Source organism: Malurus melanocephalus, unplaced genomic scaffold (assembly GCF_030028575.1).
Source record: "Malurus melanocephalus ecotype Western Australia unplaced genomic scaffold, MMel_1.1 scaffold_92, whole genome shotgun sequence".
Classification (NCBI taxonomy): Eukaryota; Metazoa; Chordata; class Aves; order Passeriformes; family Maluridae; genus Malurus; species Malurus melanocephalus.
Genome location: NW_026623324.1, coordinates 1,486,734 through 1,500,818, shown reverse-complemented (window position 1 = coordinate 1,500,818; position 14,085 = coordinate 1,486,734). Strand labels below are relative to the sequence as shown.

General features: G+C 38.8%; 1 protein-coding gene across 1 annotated transcript in view; it reads left to right on the top strand.

Annotated features, from left to right (window-relative positions):
- Positions 1-14,085, top strand: part of PCNX2 (pecanex 2) — a 153,718-nt gene that overhangs the window by 47,867 nt on the left and 91,766 nt on the right. Inside the window, exons 13-15 of the mRNA XM_057368443.1 lie at positions 2,315-2,486; positions 7,364-7,474; positions 8,063-8,154. Coding sequence (XP_057224426.1) covers positions 2,315-2,486; positions 7,364-7,474; positions 8,063-8,154 — 375 coding nt within the window. The remainder of the gene's footprint in view (positions 1-2,314; positions 2,487-7,363; positions 7,475-8,062; positions 8,155-14,085) is intronic.

The window sequence follows — 14,085 nt, the reverse complement described above, 5'->3', positions numbered from 1 at the left end:
AGCTGTAGGCAGACTCACCTTGAGTCTTGTCCTCTCCAAATTAGAAAAGCCTAAAGTCCTTAACTGCACTTTATAGGGTGGTTCACCAGCTTCGTTGCGTCTCTCTGGATTCCTTCAGGGACCTTTGCATCCTTCTTAAATTGTGAGTCCCAGAACTGCACAGATCACTCAAGGTTGGGCTGCACCATCCTGAGGACGTTAGGATGATCACTTCCTGAGCAGCTGCTGTTGCTGTGTTTGATGCAGTTTTCCCTCTTGGCATCTGGGGCTCACAGCTGACTCACACTGAACCTGCTTGTGACCAACACACTCAGGTCCCTTTCTGCAGGGCTGCTCGCCAGTCACTCCTCTCACAATTTATACTTGTGTCCAGCATTACTCATCCTAGGAGCAGGATTCAGCACTGCATCTCGTTAATCACAACAATGTTTCAGTCTATCTAGTTCYGTCTGCAAAGCATCCTGACCTTCAATAGAGCCAACAGCACTTCCCAGCTTGGTGTCACCAGCAGATCTGTTAATGGTGTGCTCAGTTCCTGCATCCRGATCACTGAKAAATCTAWTGAGCAGAACTGGCTCTAGACCTGAGCCCTGAGGAACTTTCCTGGTCACCAGCCAGATGTGGCCCCTTTCACTACAGCCCTTTGAGCTCTGCCTCTGCCCTTCAGCCAGTTCTTCACCCAGCAGACTGTAAACTACTTTAGAAGTATGAGTTAAATATGTGCTCTAAACCTAACTGAGTATGTAAGTGTTCTGTGTGGAACTGCAAAGTGTTTCGAGTTAAACCCCTAGGCCTGTAGTCATCAACTCTGTCTTAACCAGCTGCCTTCAAATAATCACCATGCAAAGATAAAACTGGGTTCCATAGTTCAAAAGGTAAGACAAGAATGTAACATCACGATGAAACAGACTTTGGTCTGGAGTGCACATCAGGATATAAAACATAAAGCAATTGCTTGGGTGAATGTTTATTGATTTCTTTTCATAAGACACAACTCATACATAAATGAAGTTTTAAAAAGGCCAGAAAGTAAAAGATTAAATTATTTTTCTTTTTTAAAGTCATATTTTATCTCTTTAATTCATGGATTATTTTGTCGACATGTGCCCTATTTAAAAAAAAGGAAAAAAAAAGGCAGTAGTAAAATGGAAATTGATTAAACAGCAAGGATTTGTGTCCCTGACTTGATTCATATTCCATGGATGCGAGGCACAATACAAGCCCAGCAGTTCCCTGTAATCTGCCACCTTGTTAACTGATTGATCCCAAAAGAGAGTACAGATCAGTTAATAGCAGTGCTAACATACGAGCTGGGCTGGCAGCCAAACAAACACAGCCGCTGTTTCAAGTCAGCAAGTAGACTCAAAAAAGACATGATCTTTTATTATACTCACTTAAATTACAATTTTCTAGTAAGAACAGTTGCAGCTTTATGCAAGGCAAACTTGGATTCTTGTCTTTGCTCCTGGCTTTTCACACTCAAGGAATCTTTTGACTCATCGGTGTTTAAAATGTCTGAGTTACCCATTAGATTGCTACCAGAACTATTAAGATTTTTCTTAAGTGTCTGTTAGTTTCCCTGGCCTGCAGCCCCACAACAGTGTTTTGTAGGATTAGTGGGAATCAGTTGTGTGAGAGATGTGTATGAAAGACATCAGATGAGAATTCTTCCACATCCTAATTCCTTTGGATCATCATTTCAAAGTGCTTCATGAGAAGCAGAGCAGAAACTGCTGATGAATGTCACCCTCTTCAGAAGGCATGCTGATCTGCTGTCAAGTGGTTCAAAGCAACAACAAAATAAAGTTGGTGAGAAAAAACCCACCCCCGTGCCTCACAGTATACTGGGGATGTGCTCTATTTTTTTTTTCTACCCAGGATTCCATAAAAAATTAAATTAATTTTATATTTCATAAAGTAAAAAAAAGTCAAACCACCTGAAACAGATGTTCAATAAAATAAAAGTAATATGGAGAAAAATTCTTTTTCTGTTGAAACATTCAGACAGGATAAGGGGTTTTTCTCCACAGAAAATTATGACTCCTGGAATTGGTAAGTTTTGAAAGGTCTGGAAGGCTAGGTTTTCAAAAGCATAAATGGTTGCTGGAGTCAGTCTTAACTGCTCGTTGTGCCTTTTGGAAGTCTCCTCTGGAGAAGATAAAACACCTTGTAACATTTTTATTACTAATTATTATGTATAAGTCATTAAAGTATTTTGTCTGACCCCTGACCCTCTCTCTAGTTTAATGCAGTGCATGCAGTAGGAGAATGAATACAAAATTTTAACTTTTTGTTGTTTTTTTTTTTTTTCCAGGGACATAATAAAATCATAGTTTACAGCAGACCTGTATATTTTTGTATATTATGTGGCCTTATTCTGCTGCTAGATGCTGGATCTAAAGACACGAATCTTCCTGTTTATACCATGTATGGCCTGAAGCTCTTTTCTCCCAGATCTCTCCAGTCAGCCAGAGACCATGTAATAGGTGAGTCAATGTTTTCCCTAGGACTGCAAAAAGGAATTAAGTGTTAAGCAGGGCAGTCTGTGTTCTCCCATGCTGGCAATCAAACACACACTATGGAGGCACAACTCAAAGTCAAATTGATAGAAACATTTGGAATGACTTAAGACAGGGGCGGGGGGCAGCTGGAAACTTTCCCTCATGTAAAGGGAGTTCTTAATGAAATGAAGCTCACAGAAATGTCTCCATAGAAAACTAAAAGTCACTGAGGTTATTAGCAAAAGACATCATCTGTGAAATGCAGTTATCTTTGTAAGGGCTCATCTGCATGGAGCAGTTACTGTAGAATAACTTGAATTTTAAATTTAATGCCTGGAAGCCAATCTGTGCCGATTCCTCAGACAGACATTCTTCTGATCATGAAGAAAGTGYTTTTCCATGTTTTAGTTTAATCATATTGTCCATGAGACCAGTTAGTGTGGGGCAGTCACTCTGCAGTAGCTCTTTCAACCTGTTTCCTTCTAGAATTGTATTCTTAGGTTGCTGAAGATGTTCCGATACTGCCCCAAGACAGGTCTGATCCCATGGCACTGATTTGGAGTGGCCACAGCTGACATTACCCCATTCTGTCAGCACACTTCTTCCTGTTGCACACCAGATTACTGTCTACAAATGTGATGTTACACCAGCTGAGCCACAGATACAAGTGCTGAATTGGCCTCTTGTCAAAAGTGCAACACTGTTATGAAACAAAGTAGGAAATGTGAGGTTTACTGTAAAAGTTGTGAAAATGTCCCAAAAAACTGCGTTGTAGTGTACCAAAGATGGCCTGTTTATTTGTGAATTTAGAAACAGGAAAACCTACTGTAGTAGAAGAAAAACTTTTTGTGATGTAGTGTAGAATTTTCAAGGTCTTTGTTTGTCTGTGACTGTTGTACTTGCTTTTTGCCACACTCAGGTCAGCCTTACTGCCTCAAAGGCATACTGTTTTTAGGAAAGCGTCCTCATCCTTAACATGGAAACCATGGCTYCCAATTCTTCTCACCAGAAACAGGGGAATATGAAGATCTGCATCTCACTTACTTTAATTAGCGTCTTTCATTACTTTCCTTTGGTCTCATTAAAGTTTCTCTTTACATCTTATTTTCTCTGTCTCTCAAAGGTGAGCAGTAAAAATGCTGATAAATAATTCAGCAAGAATCTTAGATGACACTTGGGATAGAGATAAATGAAAAACTATAGCAACCAGTATAAGAAAACAAAGTGTGGTTGTAAATGTGTTAATTTTGGCTGGTCTCAAAAGAGATGGCAGAGCATGTTCTTGAAGCAGGAGAGGGTGGAGGAGAAGGGGAAAATACAGGCTCATCTCCCCAGCTGGCATGTGTTAAATGAGTAAGAGAGAAGAAACCATTTCTCTTTGCTTGTTCTCTGTTCTTATTTTACTAAGGTGTAATGGTTCAAGGGAGGTTTGGTGCCATGCTTTGGCCATTCCTTGCTTTGTCTCTATGGGAATCCTAACTTCTGGTTGCTGTGAATCCTTGAAAGTTTTCACCGTGCAGTGACCTCTGTATGTCCATGGCAGTCTGGCATCCTGCAGCATCTTGCTGCACTTTGAGTGTAGACTCCCTTAGGTAATGAAGGTACAGAAGTGTTTGGTTTGGGCAGTAAAATAATGGGGGAAGTTGGTCCCTCTGAATACCAAARAAGTCTTACTACTGTTTTGTAACTTTGCCTATTTGCTAGATATTTTTTAACTCTTTCTATTGGTCTATCATTGTGTGGTGACCCTTTAGTTTATATTTTAATCATAATTTATTGTGGTTTCGGTGTTGCTATGTCTAGAAATCAAGGGTTTCTTGACTGTGCATTGCAAGTACCAAGGAAAGGAAAAGTCTTTAATTTCAGGTGTTTGGAAATCACAGAATGTACCAAAGAGCTAGTGTGATGCTCCATATCATACTCTGATAAAAATCTTGAAACAAGGTCATAAAAGAAAATTGCAGATTTGTTAAATGTAGGACCTAATTACTTAYGAAACATTGTTTTTAACATGTCCATTTATTTGCAATCTACTTATGATCTGATTCTGTTTGATTTAAATTGGTGGTCATTCTGCTRTTGATTTGTACTTACATTAGTTGGGGGTTCATGACTTAATTTGTAACTATGGTTTTCATCTTGAATTCCTTATTTCAGCTGACATTTTTGCTAGRTAACGTATGAAGTGCAAGTAAGGGCACAGATAGAGCCAGCCTCAGTCACTGGATGCTACAGATTTGGTTAGTGACAAAAGTAGTTATGCACTTTATGGTTCTTGTGATGAAACCATTTAAACATTCAACAGGTAAGTGAAATTATTTGGCAGACATCACAGAAGACTTGAGAATCAGGAGGTGGCAAAATTTTGTGATAGTGAGTCTTGTGCCTGCTACTTTTAATGATAACTGAGCTTCTGTCAAGTGAGGAAAGCCTATGAATGCTATGCCATCCTATATTCAGGAGAGGGAGAACAAATAGTCTACTTCTCACTGAAATAATGCTGTTTTTTTCTTGTGAAAAAGACATTTTACTACTCACATACATAATTAAAAAAAAAATCGTTTTCTAAATGTTTAAAATGTTCCAAAATTGTCTAAAATGTTGGCAGTGATGCTGCCCTTTTCCGTTTCTCAAAATGGCAAAAAATAAATTTTCCCAGGTCATAACTTGTGTCTCCCTCTCACATTTACGTGATAGGTGCTTGTTCAGAGGAAATCTTCAAACTTAAATGCAGCAGCTCACATAAGCATCTTTTGGTCCAGCTTTTAAAGGTGTTTAAAGTATGAAAATGTGTGATGCTTRAAGAAATTGTCTCTGGAGTTCATAATGCAATTTAAAAGGATTAATCAGTTACTTTTATTGTGTGCATCCCACAAGGGGAACTACTGCTTCTAAGTTCAATCCTTTTGTAAGTGACAAGCATTTATTTTCCTCACTGGTGTGCTCATTTGTGCAGGATGATCTAAATTAAGCTGCCTTAGCTAAAAAAAGTTGCTAGGAATGTTAGAGCTTCTTAATAGAGAGAGGGTGAGGTGAGGACAGTTTAAGAGTCAACCAACTTTTYCCTCCTTGTTTACATTTGTGTCTCTACATCTTGGTGTACTGTCAAGTCTTTCACCTCATCATTCCTTCCACTGCACTTATTCCACTTTTTCTGCGGTTGCTACCTACAGCAAAGACTGTCATTTGAACTGTAATGCAGTAGTCTCTAAGATGAGTTCTGGCAGTTTTGCAAGCCCTTTGCCCAAGGACCACTATCTCCTGAGAGTTTCAGCAGTGAGATTCTGGAAGAGTTGATCCATGATGAGTCCCCATAGCCTACTGAYCAGTTTTCTGTCATGCCATTGCCTGTCTTCAAGAGTGTCCTGACTTGGCTTGGCATGACTGGGTGGAGCATCTAAAACTGTGCAGAGTAATAAAGGAAGAGGAAATTAATATTGGCATTTGTATGTAAAAGATTGAGGAGAGAGTTTTTCCTCATTTTCTTACATATTTATAATTTGTGCCATGGTGGAAGTAGTGTTGAAGGGTGCACTGTGAATTCAAGTATACTTAAACAGGTGCTGTGTGTGTTTAACACTTGAGCATGTAGTTTTCTCTCCTGTGCTGGACTTCCTTGGAAGAATTACAGTATTAGATAGCAATAGTGTATTAAATGTATGAAAGTTATCAGATCAAACTTAGTATATTGTTTCCTTTTAGTGCAAGATGCCTCAGATGAGCTGGAAAATGTGAAATTAGCATTCAACTAAGAACACAAGTCCTTTTCTTTCCTTCTCAGAAATCTGACTGGAGGAAAGAGGAGTAACTTGTATTAGTGATTATTTGCTCTTTATGAGAATAAATAGGAGGAGACTGTAGTGTTCCTAGGATGTAAAGCAGCAAATACAAACTTGTAAACAAAGAAGAGTGACTGACGCAYATCTCCCTGCCATGCAGAACATTCTGGTATTGGTACAACAAAGCAGTAAGAATATGATTGAATATGTGTGTGTATCCTTGAAAACCTACACCTGGGTCAAATGTGTATTTAGATGCTTTTCTAGACAGCCTTGCTTAGCATTTTCTGTGGTGGATGCATGAGTAAATGAAGGGAAGGAGAACTAGCTGGAAGTGAACAGAACATAAGACTGTCAGTGTGATTACTGAATTATGACTCCTGCTTTTCCTTGTCTATGAAGCAACYATTGAAATTAAAACCATTCAGAAAGAGAGTATGTAAAGCTGTCAGACTGGGTTTTATCCCTGAGTTTCTTTCCTGTTTTTAATGGTCTTTCACTAGTGCAAAGTTAAAGTCCATTCTGCTGGAAGCTGGCACAATATTCTCAGGAAGTTTCACTATAGTTTTGTCCCATTTTTAGAGGCTGCTATAAGTGTCTGCTGTTGATTGCTGGGAGAGGCAGGATATTGTGATAGCCATAATATTTTAGATCTTAGACATGAAATTTTTTTCTTTATATTGAATTGTCTTAGCTGTGCTTGARCAATCTCAGATTCAAGGAGGAAGTTCCAAAGCCTGCAAATAAAAATTTMTCTTCTTTGAAAGGAACCAATATAACTTTGAAAGAGTTCGAGAAGCAGTAAGGAGGATACATAATGTTCTTTTTTCTGCCACTGCTTTTATCCAAAATAAATAATAAAGTTAACTCTGAGCTTTAGTTTCTTATGTGTAAAATAGCATTATTTATTTTGAATACATGAGAAGGGAAGTGAAATCATTGCTGCTGAGGTTAAAATATGCTCCCTTGAATAATCTTCAGAATTTATTGCAACAGTTTCTTCTTCCAGTTTGATGCATGTTTCTCTATTTTCCATATGTTGTATGTATGACTGTGTTCTAAAATAATTTTTTTTTCTTTTAGTGTTTTTATATTGCTTTCCTGCAATTTCTCTTCTTGGACTTTTCCCTCAAATCAACACCTTCTGCATATATCTTTTGGAACAAATAGACATGTTGCTTTTTGGTGGATCTGGTAAGTAGCAGCACCTGCAGCCTGAGCTATCCCTTTTTAGGTTTATACCTCAGATTAAAATATRTTATTGCATGTTACAAAGTACAGTGCATATTAAAGCTTAATCAGCTAATAGTATGCATTTAACAGTGGGGTGAATACCTGTAAGGCCCACTTGATTAGATTTCTTTCCTCTTTTGAAAAGTTGTATACAAGTTTTCAAAACTATAGGCTGCAGAATATGATTGATATCGAAGAGCTGTTTTCTGGCATATGTGATGTGAATCTTTACTATATTTTTWAAAAAAAAAACCTTTAACTTTCTTTTTCTGTTAACATCTAGGGAAAAAAAGTTTACATTCTTCTACAGAAAGGCATATTGACAATATATTTGATGTGTGATAATTTTTTTAGTGTTATTTCAGTCAGAGATTAAAGAAGGCCCTTGAGAGATGAAGCATTGACATTTTTTGTTGGAAGTGGTTTTTTTTTTTGTTTTTCATTATAGCTGAAGTAACGGAGAAGATTGAGATGCATCTACACTGTCATCTTAGCTTGGGTGAGAAACAGTTCCTCCTTCTTCCCACTTACCACATGTCTGTGTTTCAGCTGCTGCTGGGTTCGTATCTGCACTGTACAGCATTKCCCGAAGCTTTGTTGTTCTGATTGTCCTGTATGCTTTTTGCTTCAGTGCAGTGAAGGTAAGCCAGGAAATCAACACCGTAACAATTCAAAATTTCAAGCTGGAAATTCATGTAATCTAGGGAGACTAGCATTTTGTGGTCCTACAYTGTCATTGCTTATTGAGATAAAGTTTGCATGCTTTGGATTCTGCCCGTTAGTTATACTGAAATAGACTGAAACTGCAAAACTTCTGAAGTGAACCTGTGTCTAATACTTTGATTATTTGCATCTTAYATGTATCAGTCTGAAATGATCCACTGAATTTTCTCTGCAAACATGAACAGCAAGCAGCCTTGATTTAAAAAGCTTGTGTTCAACTGTTTGTGTTGATCTGCATAGGCAGGCTGAATTTGCTCATAATTTCTCGTAAGGTTTGTGCTGTTGCTTCATAACAATATGCCTAAGAACTGAAATGCTGAGCAGACCAGTGGACTGTCTAACTCAGTAATGTGTCTGCATCCACAGGGAAATGCAATTTAGGAATTCAATGCAAGCCAGATGACTGGGTTTGCCACTCTGTTGCCCTAATACCCCACAATTGTTACATTAGGAATGTTGGAGAATGTCCTTATTTCATTTGGTGTCTGTGTACTTCATCTATGAATTTGTCAAGTTCCTTCCCGAATGTGCTGGTCCTCTCTGACTCTACAGCATGGTGCCAACAAATTCCAGATGTTCACTGTGCTCTGGGCAAAGCAGTGCTGTCCTTCATTGGTTTTAAAGTGATCTGCTAATTTCACCAAGTCTTCCCAATCCTGCCTAATATTACAGGATTTGTGGAAAACCTGGCCTGCATTCTTTTCATGTGCTGCCTTCACAGTTTTGTAGGCATCAGACAAATCCCCCTCAGCCATGTCTTTAAACTGAAAAGTCCCAGACTTTCTCATGTCTCCCAGAAAAGCATCTGCTTTCTCAGGAGCAGCTAAGTCAGTCACCCTACTCTGTGCCTTCTCTTGCCCTGTTGTGATCTTCAGATGTGGAGAGTGAGTTGTGTATGGCGGTCAGGATGCAGGTGTGTCACAGCTCTCTATGCTGACATAGGACTGCCTCCTTTGCCAGTGATGCCCAGTTTTGGGCAATATTCAATCTAAAGCTTTTTTTTAGGGTTTTTTTTTTGTTTGTTTGGGGTTTTTTTGTGGGTTTTTTTGTTTGTTTGTTATTGATTTTGTTTGTTTTAACTTCAATATATAGTTCCTATGTCCTCTGCATGGGACATTTAAAAAATGGTAATGAAATTTTGTCTGCCTTCAAGTCAGCTTTGAAATTCCCAGTGACCCCAGCAAGACCATTATTTCATGTTAGAATTGAAACGAGATTYATGCTATAATGGACAGCCTTTTGACAGTGTTTCATAAAGTGCTGGATGCTGTCACTGTCCATGCAGGGGGGCACCAGCATGTGCTGTGATTTACAAGCTGCCTTTACATCTTGTGGYGCATGTCAAAGGAAGCTTGGTGGTGGCACACATGCCTAGCACACACAGAGATCCCAACGTGAGCCTCTACCACTGCCAAGGATGTATCTGGTCAGCACCCAGGCTGGCGATTTGCACAGATGAGAGGGGCAGTCAAATGTTTTTTTAGGGGAAGTCTTTAAGGGACATTAATATTTCTGTARAGGCTTTTAACAATTTTTCACTTGAAATTTTGAATAGGAGCYTTAAATCAAAAAAGGACAATTATATGCCCTAGTGGTCACTTGCAGATGATCAGAGCTGGCTGAGWGTTCTTAACCACTCCCAATAGTAAGGTAAAATGTGTTAAGCTACCATTTTATCTTGCCMCTGGGTGGCTGGAGTCGTTGCACCATAAATCGCAGTGACTCAGCTGCTGCGTCAAGACGCTTGAAATTAAGTCTTTGAACACATAGTGTTCTCCCAGAGAATCTCATGTCACCTGGCTCACCCAGTTTATCAGTTATATTGGTTAGACCTGACCTGGCTGCGTGATGGATGCTACAAAACTTAGCTGCTGCTTATGTGGTTTCCTAAAGCAACCAGTATTCCTGCTACTGTTTTCCCGCTATATTAATAATTCACAAGGCAGCTGGGATGGAGAAGGAGGCTCTCCATAAGAAAAGAGTGAGAAAATGGGTAATTGGAATGAGAAACAATAATAAAAATGAAAAGAGCTGCATGGAAGGCAGRAGTTAAACTGCTGAGTTAAACTACTCTTAAACAGGCATATATCTGGGGAAGGATTTTTTTTCCCCCCTAAATCAGTAGTTGAGGGTAGTGAAGTTGTGTGATGGATACTTAAATGTTTTTTTGTAAACAGTAGGGAAAAAAGGCACTTAAAATAGTCTACAGTCTTATCTCAGCATAATACTTCAAATTACAGCATGCAGGTGGCTTTGAAGATAAGTAATCTCCTTGTGGATTAGGCTTCAAACTGCTTAGAAATATGCTTTTAATGCTACCCTGAAGTTGAGTGCTGTGAAAGATTTGTAAGATATCTGTTTTAAATTACTAATATTAAGTTCAGACTTTCTGTTCACATAGAAGTTAATTTGAATTTTAATGGCACTGTTCTTGTAAAGGCACTTCTGAGGAAGTTAATTTAAAGCATGTAAAGATGATTCCTCTTGCTTCAGCTCATAATCTCAGTCTACTGGGGTGCTTGAAATTTCATACATTTTTTTTCTTCTAGAAGTTTTGAAATAAGCATTTGTGTTAACCCTCCTTGTTCTTTAGTCAGGTCCAAAAACTTTTATTTTGGACTGATGTCTGTAATGTTCCAAGACAACAAGATTCTTTGGTTGATGGGGAAGAGTAGTAATAAGATTATTCTGATCCTGAGTAGGGCCCACTGTGAAATGAGGTCTAATACCCTCTAAGTACCTAGGACTGTTTTGATACATAGTGACCAGCAATTTATGATCCTAACCAAATGAAGATTTTAATTTTTGGTGCACTAGAAATTGCAGAGTTTAACTCAAAATTCAGCAAATGCTGTACTCTGTTTCACTGAGCTATTTGCACAATGATTAAGTATATGGTTTTCTTTAAGCTAGAAATAACATCTTCCATATTTGCACTTTATAGCTGTTTCTTTTTTTATTATTATTTTACTCTCTTCACTTTTATTCAGTTTGCCAAAACCAGCAGAGCAAAATTTTCAATATTTATGGAGGTCCAAAAAAAAAAACCATCATAATCAAAATTTTTCAGGGCAGGAAAACATGATAGACCCTATTTGGCAGAGGACTTCTGGGTTGCAAAGCATATTTTTTGGCTGAAGTGTAGCATTCGGAAATGTCAACCCTGTTTATTGGCAGAACATCTTAAAGCTCAGCAGGTATAACTACCAGAGTTCTATTTCTGAAATAAATTGCAGAGGAGAATGGATCTCTTAAGTGATTTTGTGCTTTTTACTGGTGAACAATTGCTCACATCAAATGCCCAGCCTGAAGATGTTCCAGTGGTATCAGGCTTGATTCTCTGCTTTCTTAAGTGGTTCTTGTGTTGTAGTTATAATCTTGCAGGGTGAAATAGTCTAGCCTGCTTTCTTGGTGTACATTAATTATTTTGAAAGGAAATATATTACTTCTGAAGAAGTTCATTGGATGAATAATTAATTTACCATATTATTTGGTTTTTTTCTTAAAATAAAAAATTATTTTATAATAGATCTGTGTTCTTAAGTGAGTTCTTGTTATCTTTTAGAGAATAAGCTATATATACATACATACAATAGTTTGATTTAGTTGTGCTCAGATTTTGAAATTAGTTTAGAATAGCAAGTTCACAGCTATTAATTGTTTGCTCTAGAGTTTCARTTTTAGAAAATTAGGAAGTAGGAATTGTTTTGGGGCATGTCCACAGAACAGTGTAAGTGCTCAAGATAACTTTCAGCATGCAAATATAGGCATGAAGAGCATTAAGCATTAGTCTCAGCTCTGAAAACTGAGACTGATAGGCCTGTGCCTTGTACAAACTGATTTTACTTTATTTTGTTATGAAAAAGCAACTGTGGTATAGACATATTGTTAGTTTAAYTCAGCAACTCTCAGGGATTTTTGTTCAGGTAAGTACCCCAAGGAAAATTACTGCACAGCATTCTCAGTTGAGAGTTCATCCTGTGACCTGCAGACAACGTTTGGCATGTCCTTGCAGTGCCTTTGCCATCACATGACCAGAAATATTTTTRTCTCATAGCTAAAATGCACATATCACCTAAAAAAGAATGGACAGCTCTCTAGACTTGTGTGAACAGCRAGGGTGTGGTTGTGTCAGGGGGCAGGATGCTGTCATGTCCCATCACAGGGCTTGATCAGAAGCATATGACACATTTTGGGGAATGGCTGCACACTGCTCACCTAGCAGACTTGGGGTGTTTTTTATGTGTCCAAATGTGCACTTTCACACAACTAAAATAAGGGACWGTCTGTCACCAGGTCCAGGCACAAACTCTTTGCATACCTGTGTGTGAATTGTRCGACCTGGACACTTGGAGGAGGAAGAGGAACATGTCTTTCAGAGGTGACTGGGAAGCAAAGGAATCCCAGCTGCTGTGGCCAGGCAGAGGCTCCCCTCCTATATTGCTCCTCAGCAGCTTTGCCCTTGCTTGATATTGGTGTGGAGGAGCTGTGGGTCTGCAGCTTGTCAGGACCTCCTCTGGTGGTGCAACTGCTGGGATGATCAGTTTTCATTTTCTGTAAAGCTGTCWGATATAACAGAAACCCAAAATTSTTCACAGTAGGAAGTACAGAGTATTGCATCTGAAATTACAACAGATAATTTCTCTGTAAAAACCCTGAGCACAAAACAGCTCATTTCTGTGTGTTTGAGGCCTTGAGGACTGATGGGCAGGACACRATTCATCGCTGCTGTCAGTGAAAGCAGTGTTTGGTGAGTGGAACAGGTTTGCAAGTCTCTGTCTGACCTGGCTGGGGCGCAGAAGTTGTCCCCTCTGGTGACAATGTGAAGTCACATGGATAAATGTCTGTTTCGCAGTCATACTATCCCAGTGATGAAAAGGTGGTTTGTTTACAGCTTTGTCGAGCATCTCTTCATGCATCTTATCCCATGCCCTGTTTGTAGGACGCCAGCTGCTTATCCATCCTTGCATGTAACAATACTGTAAATCTGGTTTCAGGCAAGTTAAGTAGGTAAATGTCCTGGATTCTGAAGTGCAAAGACCTGTGTTTCTCCTGCTTGCTTTCAGATTTCTTTATCTCCCAGACCTCTGTTTAATGACATCATCCCTCCTTACGCCAGTTCTTTCCAGGTCCTCTATGAACTTTCATTTGCTTTTKCTTAATACAAAGCTCTAAATCATAAGGATGGTTTAATCAGCTCTTTTGTTCATTCCTTGGATTCTTACATCTAATAGCAGCAATTTTTCAGCTCACTACTCTTTTGAAGCTATTGGGTAACTGAGCTTAGCTTACCATTACCTGAGTTCAYGTCAGCCTTTATTTCTGGCTTTATTTCTGATCTCATCTTCAAGTCCTATAATCTTGATCAGAAATTGGCAACTCTGATAGCTGACTTAGCTTTGATATATGAAAGGGGTTTTTCTTTTTCTGGGAGGAGTTGTTTTTATTTTCCAAATATTACATCCATCAGATTGGAGACATGGGAATTTCTGTGCCATCTTTTTCACTTGACTAGAATTTCATGATGTACTGATTTTTGTCTCCTGCTCCATCTGTTTTGTCGTCTGCACCGAATTTTTTGGAGGTGTTTTAAAACAAAAGTCAGATATGCCCTCCTACTTCTTCTGCAAATATTAAGTTTGGAATTTAGCCACCTTGCTATCAATCTTTAGCATTCCAGTGTTCCAGGGTTTTGCCTGGGGGGCAGAAGAGCACATCCCTGAATGATTCTGGAATCCATCAGTCCTTGTCTTCTGCCTTCTGTTCATATCAGTTGGTTTTCAGTTGGTTTGGATTTGAAACTTATCCAGAACCAGTTAATTACTTGTCATCCAGATAATTTGGCGGGG